Source organism: Panthera leo, chromosome B3, assembly GCF_018350215.1.
Source record: "Panthera leo isolate Ple1 chromosome B3, P.leo_Ple1_pat1.1, whole genome shotgun sequence".
NCBI classification, from domain to species: Eukaryota; Metazoa; Chordata; class Mammalia; order Carnivora; family Felidae; genus Panthera; species Panthera leo.
Genome location: NC_056684.1, coordinates 31,354,173 through 31,374,516, shown reverse-complemented (window position 1 = coordinate 31,374,516; position 20,344 = coordinate 31,354,173). Strand labels below are relative to the sequence as shown.

Genomic DNA, 20,344 nt, shown 5'->3' with positions numbered 1-20,344 from the left:
AACTTGGCCAGGGAGCACGTGGAGAGTGAAGAGAGGTGCAAACACAGGGAGCCCCGGTGTGCGGGGCCAGGAAGGAAGAGCAGTGGCAAAGGAGCAGCTAAGGGGGCCGTCAGGGGTAGGGGAGTCCTGCGGGGCGCGAGGAGGCTCCTCAGAGCACAGGGGAGGGGAGACGAAGCGGATGTTCTCGTCATCCCTCATTGCAGAGACAGGTTGAGAAGTAATGCACTAGAAGCAAAGAACAGGGTCACCGTCAGGCCTGCTGGAGCGGTTTTCATGGGGCAGTGGGGGCCGGAGCCAGAAGGGGACTGACTGAGTGACAGGCGAGGGAGTGGGACCAGACTGGGGCCTGCCTTTCCGCAGCGTGGCCATGGAGGTGAGGGGCGAGCAGGGGGAGGCGGCTGAGGGCTTACTTACTGTTGAGAAATGAAGGTTTGCCTTTAGCATGTCCTGAAATTTTCCATTTACAGCCTTGATTTTAATTAATTGGTAGAGCTTCGGTAACTCCATCCTACTGGGAACTTACAAAGTACAGTGAAACTTCAGCTAGCCAGAATTCTTGGCAAACGAGCCACTCTGGAAAACGAACGTTTATTGGCGTGAAAAGATTTGAAATATAGGATTTCTTTTTAAAAACATTTTTAGTATGGATATAATCACATAAACATATGCAATAGGGAGAAGACTGTAATGAACCCCCACATCCTCACCATCCCACGTGAACAGTAGCTCCAGACCAGTCCTGTGCCCTCCACACCCCGCTGCCCCCAAACTCTGGGACACTTGGAGGCAAACCCTAGACATTTTACCACTTCGTTTGTACAGCTTTGGTACATTTCTCTAAGAGACAAAAAACCCTTTTTTAAAAACTGTGACCACAATACCATTATCACGCCTAAAATCTTTAACAATAATTCCTTAATTTAATCAAGCATTCATTGTTCGGATTCCCCAACAGTCTCATTTTCCGCCCCCAGTTGGTGGGTTAAAATTAGGCTCCAAACAAGTCCACACATGGCATTTATTTGCTCTGTCTGTTAAGACTCCCTTTCTTCTCTTCGTGTCATTTGCGTGTTGAGGAAACCGGGCTGCCCGGAGGCATGTGTGTTTGGGAATGTGGGACAGAGCTGGGCACCACAGCGGAGCGAGCAGGACGGGGAAGTCCGGGGTTGGCAGGATGATGACCAGATAGTCGGGACACCTAGCTGCGGGAAGGAGGCAGGATGTGGAGGCCCGTCCTGAGCAAGGGGAGAGGCCAGGGCTGCTGAGGGCTGGGCCTGTCCTCATGATCCCCGAGGCGTTACGGCTGCCGGAGCTGAAGAGAGGTGGAAAGATGGCCAGGGCCCAGGAATGGGGCAGAGCCAGGTGGGCGACAGGTCAGGGGTCAGGCTGGAGATGAGGAAGGGGCTGGGCCTGAGGTCAGGCCTAGAAGGAACAGGATGTCTGTTGGGGCTGAAGGGAGAGAGGGGAGGGCCAACAGAAACCAGCTCCTCCCCACCTGGCCCCGTCCCCAGGGCCCCTCCCCTGGCCTCCCAGCTGCGGCTCCACTCAGGGGCCCAGACACCAGTTCCCTTCACAATGCTGGTGATCAGGGGCCCTGATCCCTTGTTCTGCCTTCTCCTCCTCCTGCTCGTGGGCCCCCACAACCCCGTGGGGGCCAGTCCTCCTCAGAGAAGGTTTGAGTATAAGCTCAGCTTCAAAGGACCAAGACTGGCGTTGCCTGGGGCTGGAATACCCTTCTGGAGTCATCATGGAGGTGAGGGGTGGGGTGGGGACCAGCCATGCCCAGGGTCCCTCATAGTGCTGGAGGGGCTGACCAGCTCTGGGTGGCTGTGACTTGGGGAAGAGTGGGCCTGCCGGTACCAGCCTCTGCCCAAGACGGGGCCAGGCCTGGGGCAGGCAGGACCTTCGCCCCGGGACCCCTCCCAGGCTTGTCTCCCGTTCCACCCACCACAATCCCACCCCATCTACCAGTCTCCATTTCTCCTCTCTGCCTCTCTCGTTCTCTGCCCTAGGATTTCTCTCTTTTCCTTTTGCCTCTCCTTGGACCCCCTCTCCTTCCTCTGCCCCTTGGACCCGTAAACACACACATGCTCATGTGCTGAGTCCCAGACACGCAGACACAAGGCAGCTGGGACCAGCACCAACCTCCCTTCTCCCTGCTCCTTGCTGCCGGGCCTGCGGCTGTCCACGAGAACGGGGGGACTGCCCGAAGGGAGGCACCCTCGTGGCCAGCTGCTTTGCCAGAGAGGGCACCAGCTCTGCCCTGTGTGTGTGCTGGGTGGAAGCAGGCACGAGAGCATCTTAATTTCAGGAACTTCCAAACCCAGACCTACAAGGAGTCTGTCTTCTACTTGATCTTGTTCATTAAGGATTTTTGAGGACTTACAAGGACCTATGCAGTAGAGAGGAGCTTAAATTAGGAATGAGCAAGAAGAATGAGACTTAGGGTTAGGGCCGGAGGCATGAAATGAATCCAGAAACAGGGCTTGTTGCCAAAATATGCTGTGAGGTCTACCCACCCTTCAGAGTTGGGCCATGGATCTGGTTCAGAGCCACCTAGCAGGCAAAACAAAAAGAGAAAGCAGATTCGTTATGTATTTCTGTGTCTGTGAGATGTAAGTTCTGAGAACGGCATGATTTCTGATTGGGTCTTGGCCCAATCTTCCCTCACAGAGGCACAGGAGGTAAACAAAGGAAGGGGCTGATTCTCACAGCACCAAGCCAGGCCCTGCCTCAAGCCTAGGATGGCAGGGCCTGTACAGCACTCACTGCCGGGGGCCTTGTCAAGTCTGGCGTGTCACAGACCACAGCGGGGAGCAGAGGCACATTCTCCAAGATCACGCAGTGATAAGCTTACCGTCCATTCATTCATTCCTTCACTCACTCATTCACTCATCCTTTTGCCAGAATTCTACCACCATGCCCCTCTGTGCCCAGGCCAGAGACACAGGGCTGAGTCAGACTCAGGGGGCCCACACTTTGGGGTGAGGCCTCATGAACGATCCACATAGAGCTGAATGAGTAAGTGTAGTATACAGTGGGCAATCCTTGCCTCCCACAAGTCACTTCGGAGGCAGTGGTGGCTTCTAAGGCCCCCCAGGACTCCTGGCCTTGCAGCTTCCGAGCCTCCCTGCCCCCAACCCTGGCCTTTGCTGAGCAAACAGCCTGGATTAGCAGTCTCCGGAAAGTCCTAGCAGGGACTGGGCCTTGGGCCAGGTTCCAGGCTGGCAGGCCAGAGGGGTGGGGAGCCAGCTGGGGTGAAGCCTCTGATCTCCCCTCTGATTCCTGCCAAACCTGCCTCAGTTTCTCTCCCCTTTCCTTCGCCTCCCCCACCCCCGGCCTCTGTGAATTCTCTCTCACACACACTCCCTTTCCTCACAGTCCTGTCAGCCAGTTGTCACCTTTGCTTTCAGGTTTTCCTCATCTTGGAATGCCCCCTGGGGACCTGCACCCGGAGCCCCACCCCGCGCCCCCGCCTCAATGGGCCACACTGGAGTCTCTCCATGCTTCCACAGCCTGGAGTCCTAAACCCCAGCATGGTTGTTCTCGCAAAGTACTCTCCTGTGTCTAGTGGCCTCGGGCGTGTCCTTTTCCCTCACGGGGCCTGTTTCCTCCCCTGAGAAACAGAAAGGGGTGGACGCAAATGTCTCTTGTTGGAGAAACGTGTTACAGCTGACACCTGAACAACGCAGGGGTTAGGGGCGCCGACCCCACACACAGTGGAAAATTCGAGTATAATAATAACCCGGCTCCCCCAGAGCTTAACCGCTAACAACCTGCTGTCAACCAAAGCCTTACCAATAACATAGACCGTGGAGTAACACTTTTTTTTTTTTATGTTGTATGTATTATATTCGGTATAAAGTAAGCCGGAGAAGAAAGGAAAATGTTATTAAGAAAATCCTAAGAAAGAGAAAATACATTTACGCTATCGTACTGTATTTATCGAAAAAAAACTCCACATGCGGGGCGCCCGGGTGGCTCAGTCGGTTGAGCGTCCAACTTCGGCTCAGGTCATGATCTCACGGTTCGTGAGTTTGAACCCCGCGTCGGGCTCTATGCTGACAGCTCAGAGCATGGGGCCTGCTTCGGATTCTGTCTCCTTCTCTCTCTGCCCCTCCCCACTTGGGCTCTGTCTCTCTCTCAAAAATAAATAAAGGTAAAAAAAAAGGTTTTTTTAAACGAAACAAAACAAAAAAAACTCCACATGGAAGTGGACCCGTGCCATTCAAAGCTATGGAATCAGATGGAGCTGAGTTCCAATCCACTCAGTTCCTTAACTTCTCTGAGCCTCAGTTTCCTCATGTGTCAGATGGGGTCTTAGAAAAGCAGGCGGCACGGATTTGTGGTGAGGCTTCTGTGAGAAGGCATCCGCCTCCTGGCAAAGGCCCTGCCAGCCCTGCTGGGCTCGGTGTCCCACTTCTCCTGCATCTGACTGCCCACCTCTTATTTAATGGCAAGCCTTGATGTTACTTCCTTCCCGCCCCAGAGCCCAGCCCAGGCCAGTGAGTGAGACTGATGGGGGCGTAGGGGATGGTGGGGCCCTGGCCCTGAGCTGCCCCCGTCCACAGATGCCATACTGGGCCTGGAGGCAGTGCGGCTGGCCCCGTCCATGCAGAACCGCAGTGGCGCCGTGTGGAGCAGGGCCCCTGTCCCCTTCTCTGCCTGGGAGGTGCATGTGCAGATGAGGGTGACGGGGTCAGGGCGGCGGGGAGCCCAGGGCATGGTGAGTGGCCCCAAACCACGCCCGGCAGAGGGGGTGAGCCAGGGAGGTGGGTGGTGAGCCCGAGGTTCAGTGTCCTGCAGGCCCCCTCCCCCCCCGCCCCGGGCTGAGCAGCTGGGGACCCACAGGCCGTGTGGTACACCCGGGGCAGGGGCCAAGTAGGCTCTGTCCTGGAGGGGCTGGCCTCGTGGGACGGCATCGGGATCCTCTTCGACTCCTCCACCGAGGATACCCAGGTGAGTAGTGATCTCCTGTCCCCCTTCCCCCCTTCCGCTCCCCCTCCACCCTGAGCCCACGGCTGAGGCTGCTTGTCACCTCCCATGCAGAACAGCCCCATCATCCGTGTACTGGCCAGTGATGCGCACACTCGCTACGAGCCGCGTGGGTAAGGGCCAGTCCGGGCACAGCCCTACCCCATTCCTGGGCCCCAAGGGCCTCAGCGGTGACCCACACTGTGTACATAAGCCCCTGCCCCAGCCTCTGACAGGGACTCATCTGAGCTGATGGCTGCTGCCCTGGAACAGCCTCTCGCTTGTCCCAGCTGTGCCTCCTCTAGGACGGGGACCAGAGTCTGCGTGCTCTTCCCAGGAACTGCCCCACTGAGTCCTCAATTCATTCAACCTAACGCCCCAGGTTGGGGGATGGGGCATGAAACGACACAGGGCGTAGCCTGCACTGAGTGTTGCCACTCACACCGTCTCATCTGATCAGCAACACTCTTGAGAAGGGGAGATCATTAGTCCCCAACTACAGGTGAGGGCATTGAGGCCCAGAGAGGTGGAGTGAATGGCCGAAGGTCACAGAGCCCTTTTCAGAGCTGAGCTTTGAGGTCAGATGGTCCCCGCCCTTCCCCTGAGCCGGCCGCCTGCCTGCCAGAGCCTTCCCTTTCTCCCCGATGACGATGACGAGGCTTCCCATCCCATCCAGGCCCTTCTTCAGTGTCTCCCAGCACGCATCCCTTAGCTCATAACAATTAGAATAATTGCTAGCATTTATGGAGTAGAGCTTACCTGTCTGCGGGGCACAGCGCCAAGCACTTTACATTCATTGTCTTAGCTAACCCTCATAACAATGTTATGAGCTAGTTCCAATTATTATCCTCATTTTAAAGACGGGGGAGCTCGGGTTTGGAAAGATGTGGTCATTTGCCCAAGGTCACACAGTTAGAGTGCAAATCGCAGAGCTGGCTTCTCCCTGCTCTGTGCGGCCTCCCTCTTAGCCGCAGGTGGAAGCGCGGTCTGTGTGCCCAGAGAAACCTGGGACCTCTCGGGCCCACAGAACGCGGCTCCCGTCCTCTGTCCTGAGTCTGTCCTGCTGCAGTCTGAGTCTGGCAGAAAAAAGAGGAAAGAGGAGCCCTCCCCAGAGGCGCAGGGGAACGAGGAGTCTGGGGTGGGGGGGACAGTGGAGGAGGTGGGGGGCCTGGGGGGTTGAGGGCAGAGCTCCAGTGCTGCTCCAGGCTCTGTCCCCCTAGGGAAGAGTCACAGGAAGGCCCTGGCGTCTTCTGCCAGGCAAGGCTTGCTTTCCAGCTCCCCTCTCTCCTGCTAAAGAAGCAAGGGAGACTCATGCTAGACAACAGGGACACGTTCCATCCCGGGTGACCCGTGGGGCAAGGGGGTGGGGGCGTGCTGTAGGCCTGGGCAGAAGGGCCCCTGGGACGACCCCCACTGTCCAGGCCTTGCGTCCTGTGTGGCCTGGCTGAACTCCAAGTGCCCACAGGGATGCAGCCAGCGGGGTGCTGGGCTCCTGCCACCGGGACTTCCGTAACCTGCCGAACCCCCTCAGAGTTCGGATCACCTACTGGGGACAGAGGCTGCGGGTGAGTAGCCCTTCCTGCTTTCTCAGATTCTCTGGGCAGGGAGTGCAAACTATAGGACTCAGAGCTACGGAGTTGCTATGTGAGTGCCCATGGCCCCAACACACCCGTGCCTGTGACACCACACAGGGGCCCGACACATACAGGTGGCACCCACACGGGACCCTCCTCCCTGCACAGACTCCTAACTCCCAGAGCACATACTGACGAGGGCTAGCATGAGACCAGGCAAGCGTGCCCTTCCACGCCATGCTGACACCAAGCTGGGTGGCCGCTTGCCCACCTTTAGAACCAGGGAAGCCAGTGAATCAAAGGTGGGGATGATAACCCGCTGCCGGGGTCAGGGGAGAGGTGGGGGGTTCCAACCGCGAGGGGCTCACTCCTCTGTGCCCCTCAGGTGTCCTTGAACAGTGGCCTCACTCCCAACGACTTAGATGAGGTCTGTGTTGACGTGGGTCCACTGCTTTTGGCTCCTGGAGGTTTCTTTGGGGTCTCGGCAGCCACTGGCACCCTGGCAGGTGAGGGCCTTCCTTCTGAGCAGGTGAGAGCAGAGGAATGGTACCTAATGAGACATCCTGAGCGCACCTTCTAAAGAGCTCTGGGTGTGGGGCCAGCCACTTCCTCTCTGTGTGGTCTGGGCAAGTCATGAGCCCTCTCTGGGCCTCTGTTACCATCGGGGCAAGGTCATGTCTGCCTTGCAGAGTTGCTGAAAGTCTCAAATAGGATAAAGCACAAGAAGCTTTATTCCAGTGATGGCCCCATAAGTGCCCCAAGCTGGGAACTGTGGGGCAAGTAGAAGAGGGACAGCCATGAGGACATTGAGGAAATTGTTACACCGCAAAGGGGTGTAACATAATGAAGAGTCCACGGAGGGACCCACAGCTGGCAAGCAGGGTGCAGTCTGAGGGTGGGAGTTCTTGAAGGCTCGGACTTTAGTCTTTAGACTGTGAGCACTAGGGAGCAGTGGAAGGTTTCCAAGGAGGAAAGGGACACGGTCTCAGAGCCATGCTGAGGAGGTGGCCATCATATGGTTGCTTCTGCCACTCTGGGGCCTGAGGGTGTCACTCATTCTGTTGCCATGGCTGTATCCCAGGACTGTCCAGTTTTCCCACTCAGTGTGGGCCCACCCTTGGCTCTGCGTGTGGGTCAGCCCTCACAGTCCACCCATCTGCTTGTCTGCCCCTCACACCTTTCCCATGAAGTGAGCAAGACGAAGGTTAGAGAGGCCAAGAGTCACCCAGATCTCCTGCCTGCCTGGAATATAATAGAGCCGGGCGGGGGGAAGGGGAGGGCGGGGGGGTGAGGGCTGAGTGAGTGGGCTGCTGGGCAAGGGCGGGGGTCTTACCTTCCCTTCTCTGCCTCCCCTTCCAGATGACCATGACATCCTGTCCTTCCTGACCTTCAGTCTGAGTGAGCCGGATCCAAAGGTGATGCCACCCCTGGGTCAGCCTTCAGGGATTGCTGGGGGACAGTCCAGGGACCCCTTCCTGCCCCAGATGCTTCTATGTCATGGTGTAGTCAGCCCTGTCATTCGAGCCGCTATCTCTACTGATCTCTCTCTCTCTTTCTCTCTGAGTTGCTCAGACCAGGCCTTGTGCTGGGCAGTGCAGGGGGCCAGAGGTGACCTAGAGCTAGGCCCCGTTCCTGAAGCACCTCCCAGGCCATCAGGGGGCTGTGGGAGCACAGAGGACGGGTCCTGACCAGCCAGGGGAGCAGGGAAAGCCACCTGGAAGGCATGAGCTTGAAAGGCAGAGAGAGTAGCTGAGTGGAGGAGCAGCACAGACAAAGGTCTGAGTCCTGGGCGAGCCGCTGGGGCCTGGGCGGCAGCTGGAGACATAAGCGTGGGGGATTGGCGGCAGCAGAGCCTGAAACCACAGGGCTTGGTGGCCAGGGTGCTTCTTCCCTGGGTGGGATGCGTGTTTGGTCCGGGAGCGGAACTGGGCTTGTGGAGGCCCCGTGGGAAGGCTCCCCTCACCCGCAGCTCTCCCACGGGTCTCAGGCCTGAGTTTGGTCTTCTTCCTCCAGCCTCCCCCACCGCCCTTTCTGGAGATGGAGCAGCTCCGGCTGGTGAAGCAGCTGGAAGGGCTTCGGGCAAGGCTGGCCCTGGGCACCAGGGAGGATGTGATCCCAAGGCTGAGCTCCGAAGTCCAGGAAGAGGGTAGGGACCCAGGGAGCAGGCAGGGGAAGTAGGGGTCCATTTGAGCATCACAGGATCCTCTTCTCTTGGAATCAGGAGTGCTTTAACCAATCGGGAGATGAAGGTTCAAGGAGGCCATATCTAGCAGACCCCGGGGCCCAGGCTCTGTCCGATCCCCACCCCACCACCCAGACACAACTTTCTGGGGGAGAGCTGGAGGCAGAAGCCATGTCTTTCTGCCCCTCCTCTCCAATAAGCCCCAAAAGATAGGATCTGCTACCCCACTGCAGTGGGCTACCGGGCCCAGCTCTGCCCCAATCTCCAGGAAAAAGGATCCTTGGCCTGGAAGAGACGCTGGGCAGACACCGCCAGATCCTGCAGGCTCTCCAGGGTCTCTCCAGACAGTTGGCCCAGGCCGAAAGGCAGTGGAAGAAGCACCTGGGGACCCCAGGCCACGCCAGGCCTGAGGGAGCCTGGGTGAGTGGCCCCTTGGGCACCCAAGGCCCTGCCTGCAGGCCTGGAAAAGCAAGCTCCCTAGCCACTGGGTTCCTGGCACCGGTGAGCTCCCTCGGTCCAGAAAGAGGAGCAAGCACTATACTTAGGATCTAGTCTCCCCCAAGGTCTGGAGGGAAAGGAGGGCAGGGGTGCAGTGCTGCAGGTTGCAGGAGGGGGTAGACCTACCAGGCGGAGGAGCATACAGGAGGGTAGCCCTGCACGAGCAAATGCCCACGGATCCCCGCGGCCGGGGCTGGGGAGAGGAGATGCCAGGTATTTGGACACGGGTCTGTAGACAAGCGCCAGAAATAGACTGGGTGCTAATTTGCATGTAGCTCCACATGTGATTTGGTTCCCATACGGCTTGCTTAATGCTCAGACGCACCAGAATCCTCGTTTTTATCTCCACTGCCACCCTGGCTTCTCCTCCAAACAGTCATGCCCCGTGGCACGCCCAGCCTGGGGCCCGAGAGCTGAACTCAGTCAAGCTGTTAGACGCCAGGCAGAAGAGGCCGGCGGCTCCTGTGGGCTTTGCTGGGCTCTGGCAGCTCAGGGTTTACATCTTGTGTCCTCAGGCCAGAGCAGCTGAGGCTGGGCTGCTGGAGTGGGGGAGTGGGGATGGGGCCACACTCCAAGGCTAGGCCTCTATGATCCTATTTCCAGGCCCGGAACTCTTGCTGCCAGATTCTCTCCACCCCAGAGAGGGGCAGCCACTTCTCCAGGCCACTCACCGAGACAGAGGCCTAAGCATTGAGAGTTGCTCGGCACTGGCCCCATCCTGGACTGTGCCCTGCGGTTGGGGTCGGGGAGAGGGGGGCGGTAGGTAGAAGACTGGACTGGGCCTCTGCCTCCTTTAAGGGCAGAACCACTTCTGAAAGGGGGAGGAAGCCCATGACCCTCAGGGGGAGGGATTTGAGAAGAGGGGGAATCCAGAAGCCCAGATGCACAGGGGATAAACTCAACGTGTCAGATAATGTCCAAACTGAGGAAGGGCCAGGTGAGGTAGTAAGGCGTTCCAGAAGGAAGAGGGCTACAGTGTCCTCGGGAAGGTAGACTCTGAGAAGAGAAAGGCTGTGGCCTGGGCCCTGGAGAACAGGCTGGCCCTGCTGCAGGATTCTGCCAAGGTCAGTGCCCTGCTCCGTGGACAGAGGACTCTGCTCCAGGACCTGCAAGAGATGAGGTAAGGGCACCTGCGAAGAGGGGTTCTGGGGGAGGGGCAGAGAAGTCCGGCTCCACCCACTTGCTCAGCCTCAAGTTCCTCCATTGGCCCCCTATTCCTTTCCTCACTTCCTGAGCATCCAGCACAAAGCCTGGCACACAGGGAGGGGCGGGGGCAGAGTTAAGTCTGTCCAGTTGACCTGAATTTAATTGAATTCAAGTTTAAAGTTTTGAAAATCCTAATTTAAAAGTAACTCTCCCTGGGGAGGGACACAAACCCCCTCCCCAGGGAGAGTTAGTAAATCTGAGCCTTCCTTCAGGGACGGCTCCTGGCATGAGAGGATGTTTTGATGGCGTTCTTGGAGGAACCATAACCAAGATCAGGCTGAGCTGAAGAGGGCAGTCCCTGACTTCTTTTTGCCCCCCTCCAGCCTCCCAGCACCCCACTCTAGGCCAAGCCCAGGGAGCTACCCATGGGGCTCTGGGGACAGGGAAGTCACCCTGATGCTACAGAGCAGGGAAGCTTCAGGCTGGGTGCTGGATTCTGGGTCCCTCACCCACATCTAGATGCTTGGGGATGGGAAGATGGGAAGAGGGAGAGGAACCAAATCCCCTGGGGCCTGGGGATGGAAAACAAAGCCCAGGGAGCCTGGAGTTGAAACAGACAACTTTAAGACCCTTCTCTGAGCTAAAGCTGTCTGAGGATATAGGATAGAAGAAGGTTTGGGGTAAGACCAGCCCCTAAGAAGGGGCCCTATGGATGGTGCCTGTTTCCCACCAGGTGCTGCCGTTAGGGATTGTGAGAAATGGTTAGGAGGCCTGGGTGCAACCAGAAGAGATAATGAGTCATCTCCCTTGGTTTCCACCCCCCACCAGGGAAGCAGCTGCCCACGTGGTCTCAAAAGCCCAGCTCTTCTATCTGCCTGTGGGCACCAAGCATCATTTCTCAGAGCTGGCCCAGATCCTGGGCCTCCTGCAGAAGGACCTTCGGGGCCCACTGGTAAGGGGGAAGGAAGGGGTGCCATGGGGGCCCCATCCTTGAGGTTCTGGCTCAGCCCCCTTCTTCCAGCACTTCTGCGTCCCCAGGCCCCTTCTGCCCTTGCACTCCCCTCCCGGGACTGCTGACAGGCACACCTGTATCTGTGCCTGTGTCTGTGATACAGATCTCACTTTCTCTCTGCCCTCTCTGCACTCTGGAGAGTCCCACAGACTCTCAATGGCAGCAGGACCCTGGGGACCATTTGGTCCAACCCCTTCAGTGACCAGAAGGGAAATGGCAGTACTAGAGATCCATGGTGGAACCTTCCCTTCCCTGTGTCCCTGGCCCATCTTGCTCCTACTTCGGCCCTCACCATCACCTTGTCTTTCACTCTATTTCTTTCTCATCTCTAGAGCCTTCAGACCCCTGGTGATCCCTGGCCCCAGGCCTTCCCAGCCGTCCCCACAGACGGAGCCAGGGGAGCTAGGGTTGGGGAAGTAGCTTCCTCTCCAAGCTCCCTGGATGAGAACCAGGGTGCCCCAAGCCTGGGGGAGGGAAATAGAGCCCACACATGGCCCAGATTCCAGGTCCCCTTTTTCCTTCTGGGTAAGAAGCCGATCCAGGACCTTAGAATGTCCCCTTTCAGAAAGCGGCAGCCAAGAACCGCCGCCCACCTGGCCAACCCCCAGGAGCCTCCTCGTGCCTGCGGCCCAGCATCTTCTTGTTCTTCCTCCTCATTCAGACTATAGGCTTCTTCTGTTACGTGCACTTCAGGTGGGTCTTCCCATGACTGAGACATGCTATACTACTTGACATCTCTTGATTCTGGGTCATAGCCATTCGATTGGAGACATGGGGCACTGAGGCCCAGGGGTAACATGCCTGGTCTACCAGGGGCAAGGAGCAGCACCCAGGCTAGGACCCATTTTTCCAACAAGCTCTACTGGCCCATCTAAGTCCTGCCCTCACAAAACTCACTTGCTAATGTGAGAAACCGATGAGTAACTGATAGTCACACCCTATCTGGTCAGTGCCATAATGGCAGGGAGCTCAGGGGCTGTAACAGTATGGGAAAAAAGCACTTGACCCAGCTTAGGGAGATCAAGGAATTGACTAGAAGGGACATTGGATGTGGGTCAAGATAACTAGGAGTTTTCCAGCCTGACAAGATAAGTAAAGGCATCAATACAGAGGAACAGGATAAGAAAAGGCATGGAAGCATGAAAAAAAAGCACAATATTCTGGAGAAAAAGTGTCAAGTTCAGTGTCAAAGCAAAAGGTGGGACCAGTTTGTGAAACTGGGCAAAGAGAATTTAAAAGAGAACAAAAAGGAGGTCACTAATTCTGCTTGACGGGTGTTTGTTGAATGAATGAAACATTTAGAGATGGTGAGTGTGCTAAGGTGCTCAGAAATCGGACTGACAGTCCTTATTGGTGGAATGTCAAGACAAGAAGAATCAGTGTGGTCTGGGATGCTCCTGGAGGAGGGAAGTGTGCTGAGCTTTAAAAGCAGAGTAGAAGGAGGGACAGCCTCCAGGTAAAAATAGCAAAGGTACCAAGTGGAAATGATGACAAGCTTATGCATTATGTACGAGTTCGACGGTGGCCATAAGGCTGGAGCCACCTAGACAGGCCTTGAATGCCAAGGAAAGAGTCTGGTCCTGATGGGGCAGGCCAAGGGAGCCATAGAAGGTCTTAGAACAAGGGAGGCTGTAATGGAGAGATGGTAGAGAGGTGAATGTAGAAGCCTGGTCTCAAGAGCCCTGAAGGAAGAGATCCAAGTAACCTTCTTCTCCTTTCCCTGGCAGTAGGCAGGAGCTGGACAAGAGCCTTCAGGACTGTTTGTCCACAGGCAGCCCTCCTCTGTGTCCTGCACCACGCATTCCTGGGGCCCTGGGGATTCTGAGGAGGCAGCCTCTCTCCTCCAGCACACACGCATGACTCACCTCAAAGCCCTGAAGGAATCTCCCCAGGAAGTGGATGGTGTCCAGGGGGTGAGGGTTTGGCCGGTACTTCTCCTTCTGGGTGCCCAGCTCCTGCCCACACCTTAGCTTTTGGGTAGCTCCAATCTCATTAAAGGTGATTTCCATCTCCCCACGTTTTGTTTGATATGCTCATTTACCTTCTGGCTTTACCTTAATTTCTCTGAAGGCTTTTTCACCTGCTCTGGATAGGTAGCTGGGAGTGGGCTCCAAGCAGGCAAGGACATCAAGGACTGGTCTGATTGCCAAAAGACCAGATACCCCACAAGCCTCGAGCCCTGGACTGTGGATCGAGAGGGAGTCACAACTGTGGTAATTCTGTCCCCAGAACAAAGCGTGGAATCTCCAGGTGCCCCTCTTGGCCCAGCCCAGCCAGCATCACCATGAACAACTCTCTCCCTCCCCACTTCCTGTAGCTCTAGGGGTCAGCAGAACTGGCATATGAGGGAGAACTCTGAGGCAACCCACGGAGACATAACTGGGATTCCCGCTTTCTGGTCTCCCTTTCCCAGCGTCCAGCTCTTTGGGCAGCTGCTGGGGCAGCGGGGTGGAGAGGATGGTGTAGGGCCCAGGGCTGGATCTTTGCCCCTTGCTGCGACTTGGATCTGCCAGCTGAAATCCTGGCTATCAGCGACCTGGGAGAGGAGGAAGTGGGGGGGAGAGTAGGAAACAGGGTTCTGGACGCGCATCAGTGCAGCCCCTTTCCCTGGGGAGCGACCCCACCCCGCGCAGGCCCTAATCCGTTGTTAGCTATGCCCAGGCGGAGCTTGGCGTTGAAGGAGGCACGTGGGGGAGGCGGGAGTGCGGAGCGGGCACGTGGTCCAGCCTCCTCAGCCCCGTGCATGCCCCCCGCCCCCCGTGAGGAGGGGTTTGGGGAGGTGGGGGCGGGCCTGGGCGGGGGCGGGCGGCGGGAGGCTCAGAGCGTGGGGCGCGGGCCGGCGGCAGGAGCTGTCCGCGAGACCTAGTGCTGAAGTAGGTGCGGACGTGCCTGGCGCCCGGCGCCCGGTGCCAGGGCCAGCGAAGACCATGGCGTTCATGGTGAAGACTATGGTGGGCGGCCAGCTGAAGAACCTCACCGGGAGCCTGGGGGGCGGCGAGGACAAGGGGGACGGGGACAAATCGGCGGCCGAAGCGCAAGGCATGAGCCGAGAAGAGTATGAGGAGTATCAGAAGCAACTGGTGGAAGAGAAGTGAGTGGGATCCCTTCCTGGCTCCAACGACCTTCCCCCCACCCCCACCCCCTCCAGCTACCTGGCCCACCTCTAGGGCGGTTTCAGACCCCGAGCCCTCTCACCCTACTTTTCTAGATGCGGTAGGAGGCTGGGTTGTGCTTTCTAGGCTGCCCCCAGAGCCGCCCCATCTCAGACCCAGGACCCGGCCCCAGCTTCGCACTCAGGGCTCAGAGGGAGTGGGGGCAGGGGCAATAGGGACCTGGGATGGGGTGGGGGCACGTGCATTTCTGACGAAACAAGTAATCCCTTAATCCGATCTGGTCCTAACCGTCTGCATCTTCCAACTGGAGCTCCTCTAAGCCTGAGGCTCCGAGAAAAGTAATGAATCTGAGGGGGCTCAAAATCACGGAGACAGATCTTGAGATGGGGCACTCATAGATACTGAGCCTCAGTGTCTTCTTGTGTGCAGGCAGTGCTGGGACAGAGAGGCAGCTGGGGTGGGATAAGGAGCTGGACCCCAGAGTTAGGTTGCTTAGATTTAGATCCAGGTTTTGTGTCTGTTTAGCTAGATGACTTTAAGCCAGTTACTTAAACCTTTCTGTGCCTCAGTTTCCTCTTCTGTAAAATGGTGATGGTAATCATAAAGCATGCCTTATATGTGTATAAGAATTAAATTATTTAACGCATGTTAATTTCATAGCACAGTGCCTGGAACATAGTAAATCATTAAATATTAGCTATTACTTTGCTTACTCCTGATAACAGTTTTTTTGTAAGTTGCAAAAGAGGAAAATAAGTGACTTATCCAAAGACATACCGAAAGTGGTAGTGCAGCCAGGACGCAAACCCAAGTCTGCCCCGAATACTTTCCCCCACAAGACACAATCTATCAGGAAGGGAAAAGACAGACGGAGTTGGAGGCCGCGAGAGGTACCCATTAGGGTCTGCAGAGTGAGCCAGACCAGCTGACTCTCCAGCCCCAGAGTCCAGTGGCCGGTGCAGAGGCAACAAAGGACAGTTATGATGGGGAGAGAGGCAGCAAAGACTGACGGAGGCCCGCCAGGTCAGACACACAGGCTAACGGGCTGGAGCAAAGCGGTCGGCGCCGGGACACGGAGACCCCGCCGGCCCTTTCCTCGCAGACCCCGCCCATTCTCTCAGCCCTTGAGATGACTCCGCCCCGGTGCCCCCGCAGGATGGAGCGGGATGCGCAGTTCACGCAGAGGAAGGCAGAGCGGGCCACGCTGCGGAGCCACTTCCGAGATAAATACCGACTGCCCAAGGTAAGCTTACGAGCCTGGGCTGGCAGGTACATCTGGGATTCTGAGCTTGGGGCTCCCCACTCTTTCTCCCAGCACAGCTGGGCACCACAACTTTCAGCTCCTAAAACTCATGGAGACGAGTTCTTGGTTGGATCCTTCGTTCTCGGACTCAAAGCCCAGTCTTCCCAAGGCTGATAGGTTTGTGTTTCTGGAGCCAGTTCAGGCCCCTTCTCTCCCCCACCTACCACTCTCCCAACCCCCAGTCAAGCCCAGGCAGATGAAGAAGTGGAAGGCAGTAGATTTTACCCCAGGGTTGAGTACACTCCGAGCTCCTGAACACCCATGGAGGGTGGGGTGGGGTAGAGAATGCACACCCTCTGTGTGCCAGGCACTTGACCTTCATGCCCTTATGTAACCCCTCAATAACACTTCCAGGTAGCTATCACCCACACTACAAATAAGGAAACTGAGACTCAGAGAGGTTGAGGGACTTGTCAAGGCCATACAACCAGCTAGTAATGGAGCTGGGGTCAGAGCTCAGCCTGTGAATACTGAACCTCAGCTTGCTCCAGGACTCCTGGCTGGCTTCCAGGGTGTGGAGTCTGTCTGCAGAGAGCAAAATGCCCCTTGGTTGGTCAAGCAGCCAGGAAGACGTCTCCCATAGGCACTACAGCAGTACATGGGCATGTAAGTGTTGTCTAAGGAGAGAAGTGAGACACAAGCTACTCCCAGTGCCTAGAATCTTCCACTTGAATTGAAAGATCAGACATGTGAACATTACATTCACTCATTCAACAAACGTTTACTGATCCCCTGGCTGCCTCTGACGTTCCACAGGGCACCAGCCTTCTGGAAGTCTCTCAGAGGGAAAACCACTCCAGAAAGCCTAGAAAGCTACTGAGTTAAACCCAGCTAAGAATGGACTCATTAAAAAAAAAAAAAAAAAACCCAACCAGGAATGGAGTCATTCCTCAAATGCTTGCACGAGCCGCATTAAGAGAAACAACTCCTGCCACCAGGAAACTCTGAGTCTAGATGAAGAGGGAAGACTTGGCGGTAACTGAGTAGGACATAAAGTGGAAAGCCCCAGGGTCCCCAAAGGGAAAGAGAAGTGCAATGGCAGTCAGTAGGTGTTGTGCAAAGAGAGCACAGATGTTGGAATCCATGATGTAGGTTTAAAACGAGCGTCTGTGCTTCCTAGTTGTGTGACCTTGCCCAGGTTGCTTACTTGAGTAATTTACTTAAACTGCACCTCAATTTCCTTACTTGTAAAATACAGATAAAAATACACACCTCACAGGGTTATTTTGAATGTCAGCCATACAGTAGGCATTTGATAAATGGTACCCATCACTATTATCAGTAACGTCCTCCAGTGTAGTTAATGATAGTCAGCATGTGACTTAGCTGATTAGCACAGTTTGACTCCTAAGTATTTTCATTTTGCTTTATTCACTATGCTGGTGTCTTCAATATCTCAGAGTGAAGTAAGGTGGTATAAAAGTGCAAGGTCTCCATGTCCAAGAGTCAAAAGCTTGATCCTGGGATGGGGGTGGGGGAGTGGGTGGCTGAACTCACAGGAGTGAGTTCTCATGCGGCTCGAGAATCTAGGGGCTGGGAGCCCAGTCCAGGCCTCCTCCCTGTCCCTTCAACTCTGGGTCTTCATGGACCTCCAACCACACTCCACCCTCCCCTCTTCCCTTCAGAACGAGACAGATGAGAGCCAGATTCAGATGGCAGGTGGAGACGTGGAGCTGCCCCGGGAGCTGGCCAAGATGATTGAGGAGGACACAGAGGAGGAGGAGGAGAGGGCCTCCGTCCTCGGGCAGTTGGCCAGTCTCCCTGGCCTAGACCTCGGCTCACTCAAGGACAAGGCCCAGGCCACATTGGGGGACCTCAAGCAATCAGCTGAGAAGTGCTACATCATGTGACTACTTCCTCTGGGGCTGCCCGCTGGGGTGACCAGAGGGCTGGGCCCACGTGAGGGCTAAGAGCATGTCCCAGTGTTCAGGGACCCATACCCCATCTTAGTTTTGTTCCCCCTGTCCCATGCTAGCTCAGGACCCTTCCCATCTGTGGCCCAAGTCTGCCTTCTGGTCTTTCTCTTTCCACTAGGAACAAAGTCCCCATTCCTCACCCTTCTCCTCAGGACCCACCCTCTCTACTCAGCCTGGAGAGGCCTCCTAAGATTGTAGGAATAGGCCCATCCCTCTCTGGCCATTGCCCTAAGTTCCTGCACACAGGATCACGCATAGAGAGACCCACAGAGGGACATAGAAGCTGTGGCATGTGCAGAGGCGTATGCCACAGCTGCATCCTGGCACACCCTGGCACACCCTGGCACAGACGCACATACACAGGGTCTGTGGGCAGATACCCTCAGGAGACAAGAGGCCCAAGGTTGAGACTCCACGTTCATTCTCCTTGAAAGCCACTGCTCTTTCTGGGTCTCATTTCATCATCTCTAAAATGGCGATGGACTGGCTAATTTCTAAGACTTTCTGGCTTGGCCTCCCCGCCTTCCGAGCCAACCCCACACCACTCCTTGGGCAGGACAGCAGCTGTAGCCGTAGCCTCTAGTGGCTGCCGTTGTACTGTGGGCTCTGGCTCTCAGGAGCTGAGCGATGCTGTGTGAGGGGCCGAGTGCCAAGGACGAAGCTGGCACTGAACGGTAGCCCAGGCGGCTCTAGGCCTTTTCTGGACCCAGGCCCAGGCAATTTCTGTTCTGTTCCCATAGAACTCTCTCCGGATTCCATAGCTGGATCTCTTCTCTCCGCTCAGCGAAAAATAAAAATTTGAAAAGATGTACCTATCCTCCCACTTCTTATGGACCTCCAGGAGTCTTGGGGTTCACAGCCCCACAACCCTCCTCAACCATAGCTTCATAGGAATGCCAGCAAGCTCTACCCTCTGGGGACCCTGGGCAAGAGCGGGGTCCCCACACTGCCCCAGCACCAAGTCCAGCCCGGGGCCAGAATAGGTCTGGGCTTTGAGGAGGATGTGGCAGCCAGCCGGATGGGGATGCACCTGGAGAAGGTCAGGCCTCCGGGCCACTACTTGGAACCTCAGGAGGGGCTGTGGCTCAATCACAGCTGTCTCTGGCACCTGCGCCTATACCCCCTTCTCACCTTGGAGATGGAAGGTATAACAAAAAGAAGGCAGGGCAACCGCTTTCCAGCCCTGGCACTGCTGTGTGACTTAGAGTAGGCCCCTTTCCCTCTCGGAGCCTATTGTCCCTGCTGTGACATGAAGAACTACCGCCTCCCTAAATAATAATACATGTTTTAAAGCCGTCTGGAAAGCCTTTGGCACATGGTAGACCATCAATAAATGACAACTCATTCCTTAACAAAGAAATGAGGAGCCCAAATCTCATGCTACTTACTTGTGGGGGGTCCAGGAAACCAACCAGGCGGCCCCACAAGCAGACCTCCCAAGGGGCCTGAGCCCCAACATGCTACAGGCTAACCCCAGGTGTCCCTGCTTGCACCAGCCCGTGGGGAAGCTAGTCAAGATTTAGAGACCGAACAGCCTTCTGAGGGTTTGGTTTCAAGGGCAGTTTCCATTCGGTTTCCTTTGTAAAATAAGGACAAGAAACATAAAACCTGTTCAGTAGGTAATGTGGGGAGAAGCAGGTGGGAGAGAGAGAAGAAAGAGAGGATGAGGAATTAGGAGGGTGGGGGAGGGAGGGACGCAGTCTCAGGACAGGGAGGCTTGGGCTGTTATGCTGGGCCTTCCCTCCTGAGCATCTCTGGGTAAGGGGCCTAGGCCCCGGGGGTAGTCTCTGGATAAAAACCGATCCTGACCTTCCGAGAGAGCTGGAGGAGACCCAAGCTGGGGCCCCAGGCTGGATGTAGGGCGGGGGGGCCTCCTCAGCAGCATCAGCAGCCAGGCCCACGTCAGCACTCCACCCTCCAGGGGCCTTCTGCCTAATGGGATTGGACAGACCCCTTTTCCCTCAGTGGTTTGCAGGACCCAGAATGAAAGAGGCAGGGAGGCAGGCCTTGCGGAGGTGGGCAGTTAGCACTCACTGAACCCTCACAAAATGAGCTGGTTGGGGTCTAAGGTCAGGGAGCGGGAGGGGGCTCAGCCCTCACACTGGTTTCTTCCTCACGCCTGGGAACCCCAGGAAGCCCTGACGTGTCTGTGTATCCCTGGAATGGGGGCAGAAGGCTCTGGAGCTAAAGGAGCCAGCTCTGGGGCTTGGGCAGAGACAGACGAGAAGGACAGGCTAAGGGGTCCCCAGGCGCTGCTGGCCTCTCCCTGCCTCCCCACTTCCCTCCCCTGCTCTCAGGGTTTCTCTGTCAGTTCCATGCCCCTTTCATTTCTGTCTTCCCCATCTTCTGCCTCATTCCTGGCTCATACCTGTCTATACCCATGCCCTCAGCTGGGGGCTAACAGCCACACTGGGGCCTCCTCTGTACCCGCCGGCACTCCCAAGCCCTCAGCGCCTGTCTACGTGACTACTCTCTTCCCAGCCTGCTTCTGCTTCCACCTGTTCAGTCACTTGGTCCATGACCGGTCTGCCCACCTGGTGTGATGTGAGGGCCACAAAGAAAGCCACTTGCCCCCAAACTTCCCTGTTCATAGCAAGCAAATCCCTGCCATTACGGCACCATCATT

The 20,344-nt window shown here is 56.4% G+C and overlaps 2 protein-coding genes and 1 long non-coding RNA gene across 3 annotated transcripts; 2 read left to right on the top strand and 1 right to left on the bottom strand.

Annotated features, from left to right (window-relative positions):
• The first annotated feature begins 1,228 nt into the window (after positions 1–1,228).
• Positions 1,229–13,343, top strand: LMAN1L (lectin, mannose binding 1 like). The gene is made up of 14 exons (XM_042941410.1): positions 1,229–1,753; positions 4,572–4,726; positions 4,852–4,959; positions 5,050–5,108; positions 6,440–6,539; positions 6,934–7,054; positions 7,908–7,963; positions 8,562–8,694; positions 8,999–9,150; positions 9,832–9,890; positions 10,265–10,348; positions 11,203–11,326; positions 11,952–12,079; positions 13,117–13,343. Exons 1-14 carry the CDS (start codon positions 1,348–1,350, stop codon positions 13,244–13,246), a joined length of 1,815 nt encoding a protein of 604 aa, XP_042797344.1. The 5' UTR covers positions 1,229–1,347; the 3' UTR covers positions 13,247–13,343.
• LOC122221792 lies at positions 8,649–15,388 on the bottom strand. Its single transcript, XR_006203433.1, has 3 exons — positions 15,277–15,388; positions 13,252–13,570; positions 8,649–10,334 (listed from the first exon to the last, which is right to left on the bottom strand). It is a non-coding gene; the product is annotated as an uncharacterized LOC122221792 (long non-coding RNA).
• CPLX3 (complexin 3) lies at positions 14,314–19,022 on the top strand. Its single transcript, XM_042941409.1, has 3 exons — positions 14,314–14,477; positions 15,655–15,742; positions 17,428–19,022. Exons 1-3 carry the CDS (start codon positions 14,314–14,316, stop codon positions 17,650–17,652), a joined length of 477 nt encoding a protein of 158 aa, XP_042797343.1. The 3' UTR covers positions 17,653–19,022.
• Positions 19,023–20,344: the final 1,322 nt, after the last annotated feature.